The sequence below is a fragment of the Parambassis ranga genome, chromosome 17, assembly GCF_900634625.1.
Source record: "Parambassis ranga chromosome 17, fParRan2.1, whole genome shotgun sequence".
NCBI classification, from domain to species: domain Eukaryota; kingdom Metazoa; phylum Chordata; class Actinopteri; family Ambassidae; genus Parambassis; species Parambassis ranga.
In genome coordinates, this window is record NC_041037.1 from 2,840,602 (window position 1) to 2,861,166 (window position 20,565).

At 40.9% G+C, this 20,565-nt stretch overlaps 5 protein-coding genes across 8 annotated transcripts; 3 read left to right on the top strand and 2 right to left on the bottom strand.

The window, feature by feature from the left end:
- Positions 1-5,131: 5,131 nt before the first annotated feature.
- cdcp2 (CUB domain containing protein 2) lies at positions 5,132-8,550 on the top strand. Its single transcript, XM_028428248.1, has 6 exons — positions 5,132-5,247; positions 5,445-5,792; positions 6,120-6,461; positions 7,339-7,692; positions 7,946-8,124; positions 8,245-8,550. The coding sequence occupies exons 1-6, from the start codon at positions 5,181-5,183 to the stop codon at positions 8,548-8,550; spliced, it is 1,596 nt and encodes a 531-aa protein (XP_028284049.1). The 5' UTR covers positions 5,132-5,180.
- Positions 8,551-8,747: 197 nt separating this feature from the next.
- Positions 8,748-10,508, bottom strand: tceanc2 (transcription elongation factor A (SII) N-terminal and central domain containing 2). The gene is made up of 4 exons (XM_028427895.1): positions 9,974-10,508; positions 9,757-9,898; positions 9,373-9,566; positions 8,748-9,090 (listed from the first exon to the last, which is right to left on the bottom strand). Exons 1-4 carry the CDS (start codon positions 10,070-10,072, stop codon positions 8,902-8,904), a joined length of 624 nt encoding a protein of 207 aa, XP_028283696.1. The 5' UTR covers positions 10,073-10,508; the 3' UTR covers positions 8,748-8,901.
- Positions 10,509-10,617: 109 nt separating this feature from the next.
- Positions 10,618-13,483, top strand: tmem59 (transmembrane protein 59). 2 transcript variants are annotated; one of them, XM_028427302.1, is made up of 8 exons: positions 10,618-10,851; positions 11,080-11,185; positions 11,424-11,518; positions 11,608-11,760; positions 11,842-11,908; positions 12,245-12,368; positions 12,482-12,599; positions 12,857-13,483. In XM_028427302.1, the coding sequence occupies exons 1-8, from the start codon at positions 10,693-10,695 to the stop codon at positions 13,007-13,009; spliced, it is 975 nt and encodes a 324-aa protein (XP_028283103.1). In that variant the 5' UTR covers positions 10,618-10,692; the 3' UTR covers positions 13,010-13,483. The 2 variants fall into 2 exon arrangements, with proteins under 2 accessions (XP_028283103.1, XP_028283104.1); XM_028427303.1 differs by having other exon boundaries at positions 11,872-11,908.
- An 828-nt stretch (positions 13,484-14,311) lies between these two features.
- On the bottom strand, positions 14,312-16,516 carry lrrc42 (leucine rich repeat containing 42). Of its 2 annotated transcripts, none has more exons than XM_028428258.1 (7): positions 15,841-16,516; positions 15,635-15,766; positions 15,421-15,539; positions 15,255-15,340; positions 15,066-15,179; positions 14,823-14,907; positions 14,312-14,742 (listed from the first exon to the last, which is right to left on the bottom strand). In XM_028428258.1, the coding sequence occupies exons 1-7, from the start codon at positions 16,242-16,244 to the stop codon at positions 14,453-14,455; spliced, it is 1,230 nt and encodes a 409-aa protein (XP_028284059.1). In that variant the 5' UTR covers positions 16,245-16,516; the 3' UTR covers positions 14,312-14,452. The 2 variants fall into 2 exon arrangements, with proteins under 2 accessions (XP_028284059.1, XP_028284058.1); XM_028428257.1 differs by having other exon boundaries at positions 15,421-15,542.
- A 189-nt stretch (positions 16,517-16,705) lies between these two features.
- On the top strand, positions 16,706-20,547 carry yipf1 (Yip1 domain family, member 1). Of its 2 annotated transcripts, none has more exons than XM_028428261.1 (10): positions 16,706-16,814; positions 17,059-17,175; positions 17,271-17,425; positions 17,508-17,588; positions 17,674-17,761; positions 17,843-17,959; positions 18,046-18,212; positions 18,508-18,690; positions 19,345-19,442; positions 19,717-20,547. In XM_028428261.1, the coding sequence occupies exons 2-9, from the start codon at positions 17,142-17,144 to the stop codon at positions 19,420-19,422; spliced, it is 903 nt and encodes a 300-aa protein (XP_028284062.1). In that variant the 5' UTR covers positions 16,706-16,814; positions 17,059-17,141; the 3' UTR covers positions 19,423-19,442; positions 19,717-20,547. The 2 variants fall into 2 exon arrangements, with proteins under 2 accessions (XP_028284062.1, XP_028284061.1); XM_028428260.1 differs by having other exon boundaries at positions 19,797-20,547.
- Positions 20,548-20,565: the final 18 nt, after the last annotated feature.

The window sequence follows — 20,565 nt, forward strand, 5'->3', positions numbered from 1 at the left end:
TAATGTAGCAGTGATGAGGCCATCGGTGTGCAAAGTTTAGGACTGTGGAGGAGCAGAGATCTGTAGTTTAGTTGTAATTATGATGTGAATTTCAAGTCCATGTGCTACCCATGAAGACAATTTTTACAAGGAAATAATTATGTCACAAGGCTGCACAATTACGTTTGCATGCCTCCAGCAGCACAGTCTTAATAACTGTAAGGGACACAGGTGCGCAATAAGGCAACGGGAGCATCAACAAAAGACGGGAACAAGCCAAGTTTAACTCCCACCTCCCTGGAAACATCAGGCCAGTATTATACTTCAGTGCTGACACCACGGACGCACCGGTGTATTTCGTCATCAGAACAGGAGCTTCTGCACATATGCTTGCCTACCCAAAAGTTTTCTGGCGCTTTGAAAAGAGGCTGTGTAAAGAAGTCTATTGCTACAACAGAGAGACAGCTGGATGTGCGGGGAAAGTGTTCAGACTTAGAATTATAAATATAACACAAAAACAACACATCACAGCAAAGGCGTTTGCAGCAAGACATTTTCTAGCTGGTTTCCCATCTAAATGTAAAGCAAAAGTTTTAAAAGTTAAAAACAAAACAAACAAAAAGAAGAACAAACATGAATTAGATGTGTTTCCATTAAAGGTAGGGTAGGAGATTTTGAAAACTCAGTGAGAGTCAGTCAGATTTCGAAAGTAAACACACGCCCCTTTCTCCCGGAGCTCACCCCGAAGCCACGCCTCCCAATCACATGGACGCGCATCACCTGAAGACGAGCTGCGGTCTGTGACTTCGGCCATCATGCACGTTCCTCTCTGGTGCGTGCAGAGCAGGAAGAGAGTGACAACCAGCCAATACTCCTCGCAGGGTCCACCCGGAGGATTGGCTGATGTTTTTAGTGTTTTATAGCTTCCACAGATGATTCATATTCTTCGCTTTAATGCGAAACTGCCGAACTAATCGGTTGCTATCGGATTGTAAAGAGAAGTTACACTAATTTAACAAAAAGTGCATCAGAATGAAATCTCCTACCCTACCTTTGAGTGGTTGAGGTGGATAAACTATGCCAGTTTTGTTGAAAGATGGCCATATAAGCAGCATACCATAACATGACTGTAACACAAAGTAGAAGAAGTGGTTACAATCCAGAAACAAAAACAAGTCAGCTTACCGCCAATTTACTCTTGTTTACTCTCTAAAATTACTGTAATGTTTTATTTTGTCTTCTGTCCCACAGACATTGGGACCTTGACGTCACCCGTAGGTAACTGAAGCAATGTTTTGAGTCCCTGTGGAAGGCTCCAACGGATGGATGCAAGACGCTCACGCTGTGTTTCAGCACCCACCTGTCACTCAAAGTGGTTACACTATATTATAATCATGCAGAATTTAAGTCCTAATACAAGTAAGACAAATGAGTTATTAAAAAAATGATTGTCCCAAAAGGGGAACTTATCAGTACAAACCAGAATCATTTTTTCTGCTGTAAAGTTGGCCACATAAACATGAGAGTCTATGGAAATTGACCCCTAGAGGATACTGGGTGAACTGCTACTTTAAACACTCAGGCCTTATGTCTCCAGCCCCAGAGGCTGCTGCTTGTTCAGTCCTTATATGTGATGGGAACCCAGCTGCATAGTGGATGAGTCAAAAATCTCCCTGTTTTTCTGCCTTGGTCAGTTCAAAGGTCACAAACACAAAGGTAACAGTTGTTCAAAAAAATCTAACTTAACACATGTCACACATGTCACACCAAAACAAAGCAAAGAGGGAATTAATGAGAAAATAACACATGTAAAAATGAGCAACCTGCAAGAAGCAAACACAACAACACTGCAAACCATGGATGGTAACAACATTACACAAGTGTGTGTCCCTCAGCAAAGAGTCACGTGTTGTTTATATTCACACAGTGCAACATGTCAACAACCCCAAACACACAGCTACAAACAACAACGGCGCCAAATGGAAGTAGCACACCTACCTACCTTAGCTTTAGCATCTGTTGTCAAGCTGGAAGAAGAAGAAGCTGCTGTCACGACCTCCGGCAGAATTATTCCACAACAACAACAACGTCCTCCTGAGGCGACGTCACGTAACTGTTAAAATACCAGCTGTTAGCATGTTAGCTTTGTAAGGAGAGGCGAAGCGGGCGCAGGCCGTAAAATGACGGAAAGGCGGCGGAGTGTGTCACCTGTGCGCGCGGCCCGCGGCAGGAAGCTGCCGCGCGTTAATTCCTTCATATTAAACTAAACATGTATGGAGGCCCCAAAGTGCCAAAAATAAGAGGCCTTAAAAACAAACGCAAACTTTTTTTTTTTTTTAATATTAGCTCCCACATGTTTACATGACATAGAACGGGATTAGGGCCACTTATTTATTTATTTATTTATTTTACAGTGATCACAGATTTACTTATTATATTAGTATAATTCCTGTTAGCTTCATTAGTATAGTTTCATTGTGTTATGTTAGCATATATAGCTAACAAAAAAAATGTCTTTTATGTCCAATTTAAGGTTAAGGTAAATTTCTGTTTTAAAAAAAATACAAATAAACATTAGTTTGTAGGGAAATCACTTATATTTGTGATTCACTACATTTTGGACTAGTTATGGCACTGGGCATATAAGAAATTATATAATAAAGAAACACTGTATTTCAATTACATATTTTTATATATGTGGCATTTTGCTAAAGATATTATGCAACTTGTGTCCGTTTATTTGCTTTATTAGTTGACAAACATCATAGAATTATGATGTTTTATGATAAATATTTAGTTTAATTTTTAGCCTCTAAAAGACTGTTTTAAAAAGGAAGAAAGCAGCATCATGTGACAGCAAATTTAAAATCAAGTTTGTTTTAATAACATAGCAAATGTAATATTAATCTGATGTAGTTGAGTGAAGGCTTCACAGCACTAGCTGCCAAAGAGAAGCTGATCTTTTTTCCTTTCTGTTCCTTTACCTGAATAATAGATTTCATTACCCTCATAACTACAGAGAGCCATAGCTCATTATAGTCCATAATCCAGTCTGTGAGCTTCCACGTTTTGGCAGTGTGATGGTATATCAATGTTGCCCTTGGTGTGGATAAGGCGGAAATGTTAACAAAATCACTGCAAGAGGGCGAAACATAAACATTTTGGCTGCACGTTAGCACCAGATGGGACTACAAGGTACACGGTTGTAGCAGTGTTTCCTCCTCAGAATGGTTGGTTGAGCTCTGCATAAAAATGTTAGCACTGCCTCTGAACAACATTCAGTATAAGTTGGGATGCCCTTGGGCTTTGTCTTCAGAAATCCTCCATGCATTCAAAATATTAAAGGACAAATCATGCCAGCCTAACACTGGATCCACTTGGACATGTCCTGGAGATGTTCTTTCTATCTGCAGGCTGTGTCAGAGACACTAACTTTTTTACTGTTCTGTGACATACATACATATATATCCAGCACATTTTGGGAGCTATAGAGAACATTCATCTGACTGACAGCAGATCTCATGGCTGACATAATCTGTCACGATGCTGAGGAAGATGTTCTGTAAGCAGATTAATTCTTATTATTTGTATAAAAGCAGACGCTGCCATCCTTTGCTGTTGTGCAATTTTGATTAAAAGATGTCAGACGCAATAGCTGTCATGTGTCATGTGTTACCATTTACAATGACATGCATACATTTGGACACTGGTCACACCTGTCAAACAGCTGAACAGCCACCCACTCTAGATGTTTATTAAATTCCTTTTTTTTTTAATATAGCTTAATAAATTCACTTTCTGGATTTAAATCACTGAGTTAATCTCTAAAGGGGTTTCACAGGTCACACAGCTGCATTTTTTTGTTAGCTATATTCCCCCTTTTAAGCTGCTGGGAATTTTCCAACACTGTCAACCTTATTTGTTTATTTGAGTATTTACTCGCTAATAGGTGATTTAATTGCTCCAAACACACGATATCTTTCTGAAACACATTTCAGCGCTGCCCAGTATCCACATCCTTGAACAATGACGAGTGTTCAGAGAGGACAGAATTAAAATTCAAAAGGAAAGGCAGTTCATTTTAGTTCCAGGAACTGCTGTGTGGAAAAACACTTGACTGATTTTAATCACATTCCTATTTATTTCAGCTTAGGGCTCGGCGTGACTTTAAAAGCCGGTGGTGTTTGTTGTTTTTCCTCTTTTTGTTTTCACAGTGTAACAGCACCATCTAGCAGGCGTCTGTGGGTATTACCGTAGCTCGCTGAAGAATATATATATTCACTCTGAAAGCTCTGCCTGGAATAGCAAACATTTATTTGCAGAATAGGCTTTTTACTAAGAGCACTTTATCTCCTCCTCTGTCGGTTTTGCACTCTATTGAGTCAGGATTATTGTCTACATGTGTCTGCACTGTTCAACTATAAGACTACCAAAACAGAAGAAGGAGTGAGTCATGGGATATGATTGGCATTTGGCAAATGCAACAAAATCTGTCTGACTGCAGAGTATAAACAACATTTGCATTACAAAAGCTGACATCTTTGAGGAAGATGACCTTCACTATCTGTCATAATGCACCTTCAGTGGAAGTTTGTGAGGCAAATGTTTAAAACAACTATGTAAGTAATGGTACTATACTCCTAGCCTCAGTAGTAAGAGAAACAGCAGATTATTTTCTTTACCTTTGCATTAAAATGCAAATGAATGCTTAAGCTGCTTTTACTCAGAAGTCTCCGCCACCACCACCACCACCACCCATTTTACTTTGTGACATCAATAGCTCTCCTTCTCACATCCCTGTAATGAAGCCATTTATATTAGTGACAAATGTGATCATCCTCCCCTTTCTTTCTTCCTGTCTCTTTATCAACTCCACTCACAGCTGGTGTTCTCTGTGTGTGTGAGTGTGTGTGTGTGTGTGTGAGAGAGACCATCATTAAAAATGTACAACATCTCTCCAAACAGTGTCCTGACAAGCCACTCACGCTCATTGGATATCAGTCATTAAAATTTAGCGAAGAGGGCAGAGCATTGGCCGAGGTGGGTATCAGGTTCCTCCATTCAGGCTGCGGTGAATAAATTTTTCAAAGTCCTATTACCTCTACAGGCACCACTGCTGATGTCTCAAGGCTGTGCGCTCCAACATTGACATGGTATGTCTGTAGCTGAGGTGTGACAAACCCTGAATCAACAATAACAACATGAGTCTCAGGGTGGCTATGCTGCTTCATTTACTACTGCTTGTTGACGAGGCTGATTCTAAAAAAGGTGAGTTCCCATTTTTTTACCTGTGCTGATATTTCATGGGAGTGCTTTGTTGTGTTTGGCCTCAATTGTTCAATGTCAGCCTTGTAATATAGGCTTTTAAAGGTGACAACAGGATAGTCGCATGAAAGGGATGAGCTGTGACCTCTAATTTGCATGTTCTTCTTCTGCTATCATCATGTGTTTTTAATCATTATAAGGTGTCAAATGTGGAGGAATCCTCTCTGCACCGTCTGGCAATGTCTCCAGTCCAAACTTCCCAGGCCTGTATCCCTACAATATTGACTGTTCCTGGCTAATAGTGGTGGCGGAGGGCTCCTCCATCCTCCTCACCTTTTACCACTTTGAGCTGGAGTACCATGCCAGCTGCGCTTACGACTACATCAAAATCTACAACGGCATATCCGAGGATGAGGGGAATCTCCTTGGAACATTTTGTGGCGACATCTCTCCACCTCAGTTCACCTCTTCCTGGAATGTCATGTCAATCATCTTCCATTCAGACCGCCACGTGGCCTACAGGGGCTTCAGCGTTGGCTACAGAAAAGGTAACGTGTTACATTTAATGCAGTATGACAGGGATCAGTTGGCTTTCTGCCCCTCAACCTTGATCTTGTCTGGCCATGTGGCCAAAAAGTAACTTGTGGCTAAAACTTCTTGACCTTAGCCTCCACCCAAGACATTACATTAAAACAGGGCAAAGAGCCATGCTAGTGTCACTCAAAGGCATCATGCTCACAATAAGTGTAACAAAAAGCTGGCTAATATTTAGCAGTAACACAGGAAGGCAAACAAATCCTACAAAATAATATTCTAAAGATATTAAACAAGACAAATTGTACAGTAAACTACATTTCACCTTCTATTTTCTCTAGACATGTGCGGTGGAGTCCTGACTGGACTGTCTGGTGTGATCTCCAGTCCAGGATACCCTCAGGAGTACAGCAACAATGCTGACTGCTCCTGGGCCATCCACGTGTCCAACATGAGCGTGGTCACCTTGGTCTTCCTGGACTTCCAGCTGGAAAACAATGAGGGATGTAATTTTGACTTTGTCGCTCTGTTTGATGGTCCGACAGTCACGCACCGCCACCTCGGCAAGTACTGCGGGACAGATAAACCCCCCAACACAGTCACCACTTCCAACCAGCTTCTGGTCATCTTCAAGTCTGACTTCAACATCGGGGGACGGGGGTTTAAGGCATACTACTACTCAGGTAAAGAAAGTGTGTTTTTTTTCCTCTGCAGAAAGTGAAAAAAGAACAGAAAACCCTATTATGAAACCAGTGAAAAGAATGAAAATGTACATTCCATCATGCTGGAAGTTTGAAAGAAGCCACATGAAAGAGCCAGCATGAAACAAAAGACCCTATCAGTGAGAAGAAATAAAAGCCTTTCAGCTGCTATGCAGACCTCCATCTCTCACAGACAGTGGGCCGAGCAGAGCTCATCTAGCGTCTCGCACTATGTCTGCTGCGAGCATGTGAAATGTGAAAGTCCCTGAGTGCTGCTGCCAAAGCCCAGACTTGAATCCAATTGAAAGTCTGCACAATAACAGTGAGACACCTGCTCACAGACTGTCCCCATGTGACCTTATTCAGCATAAACTCAATGGCAGAGAATGGAAATCAACACAAAGCAGCTTAGAAAAAGATGTCAGCGTTAATGGAATACCTAGCTGCCTGTATACCTCATTTGTCTTTTGTTATTTAATAAAGAACATATTTTGGGTTTTAAAGCAATAGCTCAGTGTGACAGGAAGATGAGACGACAATTACTGCTCTCATGTCTTGTTTGTTTAATGCAGCAGGGCCTGCAGCTAGTTATATATTCAGATGAACGTCACACATTCATTGTTTCCTCCGGTTTCCAGTTTTTATTCTCATCTTAGCTAATCGACTTCTGTTTCATATTAAACAGATAATGAGAATGATATTGAGCTTCTCGTCTGTCTCTTGCCAAGAATATACATAAATTAAATTCCCTCTATTGTATGAACTGAATCTTGCTTATTTCAAATACTGGATAGAGCAAAATCCAACAATTAAATCAACACACTGAGAAATAACCATGTGATTTACTGTGCTTTAACAGGTGAATGCCAGCAGGGCCTCACTGCTGTAACTGGCAACTTCAGCAGCCCGCATTTCCCCAACATCTACCCAAACAACATCAACTGCCACTGGAGCATCACTCTAGCAGCTGGATATCGCATCAAGCTCTTTTTCCCCATTATGGACTTGGAGGACCGCAACAGCCTGTCAGACGAATGCGACTACGACTCTGTGGCGGTCTATGATGGGGACAGCCAGACAGACCCCCTGCTGGGACGCTGGTGCGGCAAGGAGCAACCGTCCTCCATCGTCTCCAAGGGCAACAAGTTGCTGGTGGTACTCAGCACAGACAGAAATGAAGCACATAAAGGGTTCACAGCTTCTTATCTAGGAGGTAAGGTGGGTGCGAAGAATGAAAAAAAAATCCTTTACACCACACTTTTGTTTCATTAGGAGACAGTGACCCTAATCCTCTCCCCTCCATTAGCTATTGAGGTGTTAATTATACAATCCTGTAGGGACTGTGTGTTTAACAGATTCTCAGCTGCTTAGACTGTTTGCAGTCTGAATCTTAGCTAAATATACTCTTGGTAAGGCTTAATAAAAAGATTAAACAAAAATGTAAAAATGTTTTTTTTTAATCCAAGTGGTTCCTGTAAACGTCAGCTGCACCCGGTCCGAATTCACTATCCTGATATCCCAGCAGTCCTTACCTCAGCTGGACCGGGAGAGCATCTACCTGGGAAACCCCAGCTGCACAGCACAGTTAACGCCCAACTCCTACAAGATACTCGCTCAGTTTGTCAACTGCGGGACAGCGGGCCAGGTGACTAACAGCACTCTCACTTCCTGGTACACTACTCCAAGCAAAGATTTCCTGTATCTCAGCTGTGGCAGCCATTTGTGGCCTGCTTCTATTAATACTGTAACTAATGATGACTTACAGAAACACCGGAACATCACCATGCTCGTAAACAAGCTGTATATTGATTTCTCTGATGGGAAGCAGCAAAACGTGCAAGAATACAAAGTGCAGTGTGACGCCCTGCGGAAGGTGGCATCGGTGTCCATCATTTCAGCAGAGGAGCGGCGTCTGGAGGAAGAGGCCCAGCAGACTGAGAGCACCGGTGATAGCGGTGCAGGGCAACCACAATCTGAGCCTCATGACTTGAGTGACATTGTCTTCATCAGCATCTGTGTTCTGGCTGTCATTCTCATGGTGATTGCTATCGTTTGGCTGGTCCTTCTTTAGTATATTTATACACATGTATAGTTGTATTCTTTAAAGAAAAGACTGCAATGCTTGTCTTTTTATATTTTCAATAATATTTTGTAGAAAATGTTAAGCAGCAGTATAAAAACAAAAACCTCCATTATTCCATTTAAAAAAAAAAAAAAAACATCATCTTCATCATCAATTTTCTGTGATGTGCAGTTAAAAACAGGGTAAGGTGAATGACATGCCACGTCTTTTTTTTATCTTCTTTACATAAAATCAATAAAATCATGTTAAAAATGTGCACATGCATCAATGAGGATCACAAGTGGTATGTAAACAATGTTAAAATGTGATAATCTGAGGCACAGACTAATTCTTCTTCAGTCATTTTTTGTATTTAGAAACCAGCTGGTTGACTGATAATGTGCTGTCCCTCACCTGAGCTCTGATCTCAGGGTTATGTTTAAAGGCAAACACCAGCGCTCTAACTGTCCGTCGGTATGAACTGCTCACTAACCGGGAGCTCTGGTGAAACACTTCTCTTTCGATGTTGTCTATAAGGCTGGAATCCTCCTATAGTATAAAAAAAAACAGAGACATTTATGAACAACCAAATAGTTGCAAGATAAAAAGTAACATTTACAATAAAAGTCTGTGAATTGTTGTGAAGTCAAAACAAGTTTGTAAGTCAAACAAGTGCTAAATGTGATTATATTGTGTGTTTTAAATGGCTCTTGCAGTTGTGAACCACAAAGCACATATCTAAAATTCTACAACGTACAATTATAGAGACAAAATAAGTAGAGCATATAGGCTTTTGCCCTCTCCCTGAACTTCTGATATCTATTTTCTTACCTTGACTTCCAGGGCTTCAGACATGAGCCTCCTCGCGTTGCTCCTGAGTCCTTCAGATTGTTTGTCGGAGCGCACTTCAATAGACGGCTTATTGGAATTCTCCTCAATGAATGTCCTCCAGTCGGTGTAAACCTTTGCTGCCATTGAACTCACCTCAGGGTCCAGATGCTTTCGCATTTTGTTGACAGTGTGACCTTAGGAGACAGATATTTTCATTATGTCTTCAACTCATCTGAATATTGTGATAACTTGACATTTTTTTAGATCATGTCCTCATGTGAACAATTCTACAATCTGTGCTACAGGGGAACATTTTTTTTTACAACTTACTATTTTCAGCATCAATAGTGCATTGATCTACACATCTTAAAGCCCTGTGTGTACCTATTTTTGTGGACCTCAGCACCTCCTTAGATGGGATCTTCTTGCTCAGCTCTGTCAGGGCAGTCAGCAGGTTATCTTTGCTCTGCTCTGGCAGCTCCAGCATGGATTTATAGCGCATGATGTCCTCAATTACAACCACTCTCTATAAGAAAACACATGAGAACCTTATTAAAAATTTAAACTGTACAACAGGCTCATCTGTTCATGTACTACTTACCCTCAAAGATTCAATGGTGGTCTGTTTATACACCTTTCCATCGTTTTTGGATTTTTTGGGTGTCTCGCCTTTAGGAAGCCGCACTACAAACTTGTCCATCTTCAAACACAAAGCAGCAATATACTTTGTGGACGTCTGTGATAACAACAGTTAGCGTTTATGAAGAAAGTACAAGTGCTACCCGCTGCTAGCACCTGGTTACCTGAGCTCACTCAAGCTAGCATTTTTAATTTTAACAGATAAAACGTACTGCAAGCATGAGTCAAGCCATTCGTCTGTATCCTGCTAATTATCGGGTGACAATGTGACCGGAAGCAGAGACAAATGATATGTTTTGTAAAGCTAGCAAGAGCTGAATGCTAAAATACAACAGTAGATGCTAATGTTGCCTTAAGGTACCGTCGGGAAGAAAAGATAAACAACCTAACTTTGTAGAAAATTGGTTGGAAATTGTGAACGAATTAATTAATTATGTCAACTTAAGCTGCAGCACGTAAATTAAAATGTATATTAACATTAATGACAGACTGTACTTCTGTCAAATCCCACTTCCTGGTCAAACGACCAAACCTATATTTACGATACTTGAATGTACCACAGACATACAGCTCAATCTCGCGTGAAAAACAGAAAAGGGTCGGAGTTCTCGCGAGAACACAACCCGATTAAACAGGACGAGGAAGCGGAGTGTGTTGTTTGTTTAGGTTTTCGCTGACAAAATGGGGACTCTTTCTTCCTTTGCATGCATTACTTTGGGACTCTCCGTCCTTCTTGCGGGCGCATTGGCATCTTCGGATGTGTTCGACAGCGTTTTGGGAAACACGGCATCTTGTCATAAATCATGTGAAATGACATACAGCTTGCACACGTATCCACGGGTAAGTGCTCATCTTGCTGAGGAAAGTAATTTCTGCTGCTAGCGTTAGCTATTAGCGTTAGGTAAGTTCGAGAAGCAAATGTTGCCCTGTGCATTTAGCGCCTTGTGGTTTTCCAACTATTGTTGTAAAAGACAGATTGTGACTTATAATAAAGTGACAAGTGTCTCATCTTTTAAGGACGCGGTTGTTTTTCGAGGGATTCAACTGGTCCTCTGGTTTGTTTTATAGGAGGAGCAACTGTACGCTTGTCAGAGAGGCTGCCGTCTGTTCTCCATTTGTCAGTTTGTTCGTGAAAGCGAAGACTTGAATCAAACCAAAGCCGAATGTGAATCAAGTAAGCTACACACTGAGCCTTTAACTCACTGAATTCACCCCTACGTAATGTCACGTTTTGTTTAATAAACGTAAACAGTCATCCTACACTTAACACACCCAATTTCCCCCTGGGATTAATAATAAAGTGTTTCTGATTCTGATTCCATAATAAGCTGTCTTGATCCAAAACTTCTTTGTCTCAGGCCTTTAATCCCTCTTTGCCATCTGTTACCTCTCACACCTCCATATTTCTGCAGCCTGTCGTGAGGCCTACACCCAAGCTGATGAGCAGTATGCATGCAACCTGGGCTGCCAGAACCAGCTTCCATTTGCCGAGCAGCGACACGAGCAGGTAAGCAACAATCACTCGGTAATATCGACACACAAACACCTCCCAACACGGTCAACCGTGTGCTCAGACTTTTGTTGTTTTTTTTACAGCTGGAGGCAATGATGCCCAGGATCCACCTTCTGTACCCCCTGGCGCTGGTCAGAGGGTTCTGGGATGATGTAATGAGTCAAGCTCACAGCTTCATCACTTCCACATGGACCTTCTACCTCCAGGCTGATGATGGCAAAGTTGTCATTTTCCAGGTACAGCCTAACCCTGTTGTTGTGTAAATAGAATAGAGAACACTATTTGAAAAACAGTTTTGAAAATCATCTGTTTAACAGACTAAACCACAAATACATGAGTTTTTCCAGTTTGAAGTGGAAAGAGAAGAGGAGACACAGAAGAGCTGTAAGTCCTCATTTTCCTACATTTCACATGACGGACAAAAGATAACAATGCATGTGTCCTCACAAGTGTATAGTCACACCCTGTCGGTGGCCTTAATAGCTGTGTGTAAAATATGGTACACATATGAGGTCAACGTGATGACTGACAGAAATACACCACTGCACAAGTTTAAAAAAGTAAATGCATGCCTCTTATTTTTAATAAAGTGAAATCATACATATGATTGAGTGGTCTTGTACTCACCACAGTGCTGTTCACTATCTGTAAGTCATAGTCTTAACAATAGAAATGAGACGTGTAAATGCAGCATGTGCCTTTTTTTAATCTTATTTTCAGTCCCTGGTCTGAGCAGCCCTGTTTACAAAGAATACCATCGCACTTTAATCCAGGAGAGGGACAGAGATATGACCGGGGACCGCAGCTATGATGATGAATACAACCTCTTTAGCTGCCTCTCAAGGTTGGTTGGTTGGTTAGCACATTGCTCTCTGTGTTGTCAAGCAAATTCAGTTGCTCAGCATAGTACAGCCATACAAGCTCTTAGTGTGTGTGTGTGTGTACTTCTCTCTGCAGGAATCCTTGGCTGCCAGGGTGGATCCTAACCACAACTCTGATCCTGTCTGTGTTGGTGCTGATCTGGATCTGCTGTGCAACTGTGGCAACTGCTGTGGACCAGTATGTACCTGCTGAGGTACGTTCTATGCTCCTTTATCTGGACTTTGGCTAAAAAAGGTTAGCATAGCTTGGCTTAAAGAATGCTTGAAGTTTATTTGCTTCAATGTGAACCTCTGAAAGTAGACCGCTTAATGCCTACAATGAACAATAAGCACCTGTAGATGCAGAGATTATTTCAAAGAGGATGAATTCTCAGTTATTTATGTGAGGACTTACCAACAAATGTAAACAGCCAAAGCAAAAAAAGTCATATTTATCTTTTTTCCCTTTCAGAAATTGAGCATCTATGGCGACAATGAGTACATCAAAGATCAGAAACTGACTCCATATCCAGCGTCTTCCCTGCTCATCATCACCTCCACAGGATCTGAAGAAGAAGCCGGACCACTCCCCCCCAAAGTAAACCTGGGCCAGTCCGATATCTAAGAAGCCAAAGCTGTAGCACAGAGCGGATGTTCTCCTTCATGAATAATCTCTAGTTGATTTTTATCCTCTGGTGTGAGACCTGTGCTGCTTTGGGTCTTAACAGGAGTAACTACTTGCAGAAGATTTTGTATTTGCTGATATAATGTCTCCTCTCCATTTGAAGCTTTTAAAATCAGTGATGGAATTTTTTTCTGTATATTGGTATAATTGAGGCATTATGATAGATCAGTGGCAGTACAAGTCAAATAGGATTCTGGGTTTTTCTTGTGTGCTCTCTTGTTGGTGTGCTTATTATATTGAATGTTTAAATGAACTCGTTGTGACTTGAAGAGATGCAGGTTTTTTCCCCTAAACCCTTAAACTTTTGGTATAATAGATTGTGCTGAACTCACTCTGTTTGTTCCTATGTTTCTACTGCGGTGGTATTGAGACAATTTTGACTTTTACAATAAAATTCAATGCTCTTAATCTTAATAGCGAGGGTACATACAGTAAGTCTTTCCTGCTTCACTGTTGTCTGTTCTCATATTGATGAATCAGAATTAAATACAGAAGAGTTGCTGTATTGTCTGTTTTTTTTTTTTTTTTTTTTTTTTACTAAACTAAACTTTGGAGCACAGTTGTTTCTTGTTGCAGTGAAGCGAAGGCCTTGTTTGCATCTCTAGCATTACATTACAGTGGACACAGTGCTGTCTTTGTTCTGCTGGACGTGCAAATCTCTTGTAAATCTTTGACTGTAACGTTTATTTTCAACTTGCATTCACTTTTTTAACTATTGAATCTGCAAGTAATTGTTGATACAACATTTTAAAAAAATAGCACAGGCTTCCTGTGTGATGAAACGGATACTCCTGTTTTATAACAATGACTTTGTTATGAGAGGTGAGAGGTGTGCATTACATTCTTGGTTGGATAAAATAGCCTACAGACTGTGAAGGACCAGGGACCGGTTTCAGTGAAAGAAACGAGCAACAGTGGCTCCGCTTTGTGCTTCATTTTGTTTTTAACATGAAAAAAAGTCATTAGATTGTCTCAAATATGAATCCTGAAGCAGAATTGTTCCTTTTGAACTTCTGACTTTTGCCGAGCGTGAGCGAGCCAGACGTCAGTAGCCTCCTGTTCCCCTTGAAAGCTAAGGCTACATTAGCTTCTACTGACACATCAAATCAGAATCTCTCAGCATCTGCACGAACTTTGCACTAGGACCTCTTCAAAATACAGAGAATAGATCAAAAGATAAATACTTTATATTATATTGGAGTATAAATTGGGATGGATATAAAAACGAGACAAAAAAACAAATTAACAATACAAAACTTTATTTATAAAATATATCTATTTACCAGTGAGAAAATTTGCAAGTTGTTACAGTCCACCAGTGTGAATCATATTAAAAATGATTCTGGCTCCTTTGAAGTTATCTGTTTAACTTGGACATGTGTCTTAGTAGCTGTTCAACAAGTCCATGTCCTCTGCAGTGAGAGCTGAGGAGGAGGGACGTTTACTTGGGGGGCTTTTGTGCGAAGCGTCGCCGGTGTCTGACTGATGCTTCCTTTTCTTGATATTGTTCGGAGCAGTCTTCACTTTATGGTTTGTCGGCAGAGGAATCTCTTTTATGCGATTGTTTCCTTCAGGTCTGTAGAAATGCAGTTTCTCTCGTTCAGAGTCTTGTGTGTTGTCGTGGATCAGGGGAGCTGCATTCAGTACCTCTCTGATGAACTTCTGCCTGCCAACTAGAGGAAAGAAAAAAACTTTGAAAACTGTGGGAATTATTCAAAGAAAGCTTATTATAATGCAGCTTTAATGAACTTACAAAATCTGAGTGCTGATGTTCTTGATTCTTCGATTTTCTTCTGTTTTGGCATATGGGAATTATTTGTTTCCCACTGGTTTACAACCTGAAAATAAGTCAAATATCAGTTTAAGGCACTGCCTGCTGCTGTGCATGGTACTTAGGCAAACAGTATAATGAAATGCATCATACACTGAGGAACAGGATCCTGGCAGCTGTTGACTTAACATCCACCGTTAAAGAGAATATCATAAAAATGTTTACCTGCTCTGCCCAACCTTCTGTTTTACACCTCGAGTGATCAAAGGTGTCGAGTGGTTTCTCAGAATAGATAAAGCCCAGGAGGTTCCACATACATGTCTTCAATCCTGTGCCAAGCTGGAAGTATAAATTACGGTTACATGTCAGATCGCATTCTAATAATCCCACACTAACACACACACTCTCTCTCACCTTCATATTGGTCCCAGAAACATTGAGTTTTACAAGTGTTGGGAGGCACGTGAGGTATCTGAGGGCCCTCTCTGAGACGGGGTTGTCTGTGTAAGAGAATCAAACATTTAGTTTAGGTTTCACATCTTAAACGTGTTCGAATTTGTGCCACATAAAGGAAACTAACAGGAAACATCCAAGAGCTGCAGACAGTTCAGTCCCTTCTGCATCATCCGGATCGGTGCGGTCAGTCTCTGCAGACCAGCATCTGACAGGTTGTTCCCACCAATGCAAAGCTGGATCAGGCTGCTATCAATAGAGGTAAAATAATAAACATTAGTAAAATATTAGTATTATCTTTTCCCAAATTCTCCACATCGTGTCTTTGAGACTGTGAATACCTTGCCAATGAGGTGGATGTTAGGTGCGGGAAGAGCTCATGATTATCACCTAGTTTGCACCCAAACAAATCCAGAGACTTCAGACTATGAAATGTTTTGATTTCATCCATCCTTTCATGCAGCAGTGGAAACCTGCAGGGATGAAAGGGGGACAGTAAATGCGGCTGTATATGGCTGGCAGTGACAGTGGAGACAGTAGAACCTACCTATTTCGCAGACAGAGCGATCCGAGCACCATCTCTCCATAAGCATCACTGAATAACTGCAGAGCTTTGGGAGAAATATCTGGGTTTAAAAACACACGGTTCTCCTCTGCTGCTACAAAGAGTCTGTCACCTATTTGCTCAGGGAAGTCGACAAGAGAGTCCACATGGTGAATGTTGTCAGCTACGAACAGCAGCGTGATGTCAAAGAGGGATTTTGTGGTGTACCTCAGACTTCCCTCTTCATTGTAGGTGAATATAAAATGCTCCTTCCTCAACACAAACGGGTCGGTCCTTCTGCATGATGACACCAGCTTTGGAGGCGCCAGGACTATGTCACCGACACGACGAAGGCTTCCTCTTTCACGTACATAAATGGGGCTATTATCCGTTTTAAAGTCGCACATTTTAATTCTGTGAAAAAGAGAAAACTCGAAACTAAACTGCAGGTTAAGTTAAGCTAGCTGGCAAAGAAGCTAACAAGCTAGCTTAATAACAATGGTGTTTACTTAGCTGAACCATAAACCACAGTGATCCAAAAGACTCAAATCGGATTAATTTATCATCTGCTAATAAAATTCCACTTTATATAAGAGTTTTCTTCACAAATTGCAAGCATTTTGACAAGTATTTGGAGTTCCTGTCGGTAGCCTACAGGGGGAAGTCACCCGTATCCTAGTCTGTTTGTCAACTTCAAATTAAAAGTTCACAATCAATAGATACTTCTTTAAAGATCACAGCGCATCAAAATGTCTTTACAGGTATTATAATTTTTACTTATACAGACACCATAACTAACCTCCCCTAACATTGAACGTTATATATTAATAAAACAAAACACGACGCTCTTATTTTGAAAACGTGTGGGAACAGGAAGTAGTCTTGTTTACACGGCTGGTTTGTCCTGCTCCACGCAGGCGACGCTAACCGAGCGGACACAAGTGACATGATTTTTACAAGTTTTTGAGATTACCTCGGTAAGCTTCTGTTGTTAAAGATAAATAACTAGAACAATTTACTGGATTTTCAGCATATTAACGAAATACTTGCTATATTTGAGCCTTTGTTATGTTAGAAACTTTATCTGAGTAGATGTTGGTGAGCTGTCAAGTGAAGATTTGCTTAGCTAACTTGTGTCTTTTTCCTGTGTTGTTTATTGTTGTTTACAAATCGCACACAGGGAAAATAAGGGTTAAAAAGTTGTGATTCTTTACTCGACAGCTTTCTGAGATTAAGTTGTTGCCTCTGTGCAACATTAACTCAAACCTGCTGGTAGATTCTCGAGATACTGACTGACTGTGCCAATGGCGTCGACAAGTGATCCATTTCAGTTTAAGGGTGAGTGTCTTCCTCAGTGTTTTGTATGTTTATTTGGGTCCTACACCTTGATTCATATTTTTGTTTATATCTTATCTATGCCATAATCATATCAGAATTTGAGGAAGCTGGAAATCTGCTGGAGGCCAACAGAGATGCAACAACCATCAGCATCGAAGATGAAGATGTGAAGCCACACAAGCAAAGAAATGCTGCAGGCTTCGCTGCAGATGAAGATGGGGACACTTTGGGCAATGATGACCAGGAAGAGGTCAGGACAAGACCTGTACTTAGATGGAACTTCTACAGTTTTCACTGACTATTTACAGAAACATGTTGTCTTTTACTTGCAGCTTCTCTCTGGACAAAAGAAAAGTGTCCCTTTCTGGACGTTTGAGTACTACCAGAAGTTTTTTGACATCGAGGCCATTGACGTAATATGTTTATGGATGTTATGTAAACCTCTCGAGAACAAATGTAGTGTTGCTCAGCTTACAATGTGTATTATTTTTTTTACAGGTGAAGGAAAGGATCGTTGGATCAGTGCTGCCTTGGCCTGGAAAAAACTTTATTCATTCCCACCTCCGTAGAAATCCGGATCTTTATGGTTAGCTCTGACACAGTTTAAATTTTGAGTTTGTGACACGTATTTTTGCAGAAAGACACAGTTTATGTTTGTAACTTTCAGGACCGTTCTGGATCTGCACCACTCTTGTGTTTGCTATTGCAATCAGCGGAAACATATCCACCTTCCTGACGCAGTTTGGCAATCCGAAATATAAATATACACCAGAGTTCCGAAAAGGTAATGTTCATTAAATTAATAGGTCACACCAAATTTGGGAGGGAGAGTATTCATTCAGTTTCCATTGTTTCCCTTGTCTTTTGCAGTGACCATTGCTGCGACGGCGATCTTCAGCTATGCTTGGTTTGTGCCTCTTGCCCTCTGGGGTTTGCTGCTATGGAGAAACAACAAGGTCATGAACTTGGTGTCGTACTCCTTTATGGAGATTGTCTGTGTGTACGGATACTCGCTTTCAATTTACATTCCTGCAGTGGTGAGTCCTGGATCTTTCTTTTCTCAAATGACAGAATTAACTCATTAGCATCAATGCTGTCTTCAGAGCCACCAGACTCCATTGACAAAAACGGTAATGGGCTGTAAACAGAGCCTCATGTTGCCATCTAGTGTAGACAGTACACTGCTTATGGACAGGTGCTGCATACAGCCCCACTTCCCTTGAATTGGCTGGAAAAAAATTTTCAATAGCAGCTGTGTGACAGTTCTCTTATGAAAAATGATAGGATTTGTAACATTTCCCTAACATACATAATGCTCTGCTGTCCTCTCAGGTCCTGTGGATCCTTCCATTCGAATGGCTGAGGTGGTGCTCCATTGTGGTGGCGCTCTGCCTCTCCGGCTCAGTTCTGGCCCTGACCTTCTGGCCTGCTGTCAGGGATGACCACCCTAAAGTTATCATTGCCATCATGTCAGCCATTGTTTTGCTCAACGTCCTGCTGGCCGTCGGTTGTAAGGTGAGTGCTTTGCTGCTAATTTTACATACACTTAATTCCAAATTTGAGAGATGGGGAAAAGAAATCAGTTTGAGGAAATTAGATATATCATTCATTGTCCTTCTTTGGCATGCTGTCTCTCTGCACTAATCCAATTGATTCAGCCTGACCTCAGATAACGTTGATTCATTGACTCACTCTCATTTTGTTCTCGGTGATCTCAAAATTGACCCAGCTTGTCCACGCCAATCACTGATTACACTACACTGACATTTTTGCGTGTCTTTCCCCAATGGGCTTCTGGGAAATGAATGCACCTGATAGTGTCAAGTTAACTCCCTCTGGGCACTAAGAGCCTTTTCAATGGAAACTGTGACCGCATTCACTAATGGGTGTGAGAATGGACCGTTAGTGCACTTCTTAATATGAATACTGTCAGGTCCACAGAGGTGTCCTATGTCTTGTCACATCCGTGTAATTAGTCTACAAAGTAAGGCAGCGTCTGAAGGCTGACAAAGATGAATGGATTTGCGGGAATGCTGTATTCTTCTTTCTAACACTCGGCATTTTGCTGCACACTTACACACAGACAGTCTGGGTCTAGGTCTTGATTGATCGACTTCTCTCTTTTTTTTCTTGTCGGTCCTTCTTTGACACTGCTGCACTTCTTTTCAGGCCTACTTCTTTAGCAGTCCAAGCCAAAGAATGCCCGTTCATAGTTCTCCACCTACAGATGCAGTCAAGACACCGTGAAAGCCCTGCATTGTCTGAAGGTAAACAATACCGACACATAAGCTTTTTAAGCTATGCTCTCATTGTACAAATTCCCTACACGACCATCACATGTCTCTACCATGTCCTGACATAGTGACCTGCAGGAGAAAACTCTTCTCCTGCAGGTCACTATGTCAGGACAAGGTAGAGACATGTGATGGTCGTGTAGGGAATTTGAGAAAACTCTTCTCCTGCAGTATTAGGTCAACATCGCTGACCTATTTTAATGCCTTCGGCTTATGTGTGTGTGTGTGTGTCTTTTTGACCTGCTAGAATCCAACATCTGATACCGGACTTCCTTTACATGATTTCTCCTTCCCAAAGCAAGTGTTATTCTTTTTTTTAAATTGCAGGTTCTCCTGTTGCCTTATTAGAGAGAATCAGGTTGCTGTGTTGATGATCTCATGGCACGTCTGGATTTCAGAGGAGCTCGGATATTATGGCTTCACACCTTAAAACCCAGTGTGTGTGTGTGTGCTTGGTTTAACTGCATGACCTCTATAAAAAGGATACTAGCACCAAGTTTGTTATTTCTATTCGGATGGGTCCTAAACCTGCTTAAAGATAAATGGGGTATGGAGTTATACTGCACACTAAATCCCATTTAATATGGTAGTTTTACACTTTTTTTAAGGTATATGTTAAAATATTTAGATAACCAATGGGATCACTAGCATTTTGTATATTATGCATTTTATATACAACCTTAATGGGAAGTGGCTTGTGCAAATTGCACAACAATGCTAAGGGACTATTGTATTTTACACACTATTAGACCACAAGTGCCCAAAACTAATGCCAAAAACTCACCTTAAACTGTCAAAAGATTGCGTAGCTACTTTGTTTTTTTAAACAAATTTTTAAAACAATTTGTGATTGTAGTACATTAGACAGATATAAATAAAATGATGGTTATTGTGGGACAGGCTTTTATTTTGGAAATCATTTATTATGAATGTTATTGTTATGATTGATTTAGAGTTGTGCCTGTTTACATCAGAAAATTCCCTCAAAGACGTTTGTGTCTTAAATATAATAATGAAAACTGTTCATGTTTAAATTAAAATGTGAAAAGTGCTTTAAATCCACATTAAACTTGTAAAAAAAAAAAAAAAAAAAAAA

Excerpts from the sequence above, each read along its gene's own strand:
- cdcp2 (XM_028428248.1), top strand. The coding sequence starts at position 5,181 with ATGAGTCTCAGGGTGGCTATGCTGCTTCATTTACTACTGCTTGTTGAC. Across the intron at positions 6,462-7,338 it reads TAAGGCATACTACTACTCAG|GTGAATGCCAGCAGGGCCTC; the intron begins GTAAAGAAAGTG and ends GTGCTTTAACAG. Across the intron at positions 7,693-7,945 it reads CACAGCTTCTTATCTAGGAG|TGGTTCCTGTAAACGTCAGC; the intron begins GTAAGGTGGGTG and ends TTTTAATCCAAG.
- tceanc2 (XM_028427895.1), bottom strand. The coding sequence starts at position 10,072 with ATGGACAAGTTTGTAGTGCGGCTTCCTAAAGGCGAGACACCCAAAAAA. Across the intron at positions 9,899-9,973 it reads CCACCATTGAATCTTTGAGG|AGAGTGGTTGTAATTGAGGA; the intron begins GTAAGTAGTACA and ends GTTTTCTTATAG. Across the intron at positions 9,091-9,372 it reads CTGAAGCCCTGGAAGTCAAG|GAGGATTCCAGCCTTATAGA; the intron begins GTAAGAAAATAG and ends TTTATACTATAG.
- tmem59 (XM_028427302.1), top strand. The coding sequence starts at position 10,693 with ATGGGGACTCTTTCTTCCTTTGCATGCATTACTTTGGGACTCTCCGTC. Across the intron at positions 11,519-11,607 it reads CCGAGCAGCGACACGAGCAG|CTGGAGGCAATGATGCCCAG; the intron begins GTAAGCAACAAT and ends TTTTTTTTACAG. Across the intron at positions 12,369-12,481 it reads CTCTTTAGCTGCCTCTCAAG|GAATCCTTGGCTGCCAGGGT; the intron begins GTTGGTTGGTTG and ends TTCTCTCTGCAG.
- lrrc42 (XM_028428257.1), bottom strand. The coding sequence starts at position 16,244 with ATGTGCGACTTTAAAACGGATAATAGCCCCATTTATGTACGTGAAAGA. Across the intron at positions 15,341-15,420 it reads GCAGCTCTTGGATGTTTCCT|ACAACCCCGTCTCAGAGAGG; the intron begins GTTAGTTTCCTT and ends TCTCTTACACAG. Across the intron at positions 15,180-15,254 it reads TTTCTGGGACCAATATGAAG|CTTGGCACAGGATTGAAGAC; the intron begins GTGAGAGAGAGT and ends TTATACTTCCAG.
- yipf1 (XM_028428261.1), top strand. The coding sequence starts at position 17,142 with ATGGCGTCGACAAGTGATCCATTTCAGTTTAAGG. Across the intron at positions 18,213-18,507 it reads CAATTTACATTCCTGCAGTG|GTCCTGTGGATCCTTCCATT; the intron begins GTGAGTCCTGGA and ends CTGTCCTCTCAG. Across the intron at positions 18,691-19,344 it reads TGCTGGCCGTCGGTTGTAAG|GCCTACTTCTTTAGCAGTCC; the intron begins GTGAGTGCTTTG and ends ACTTCTTTTCAG.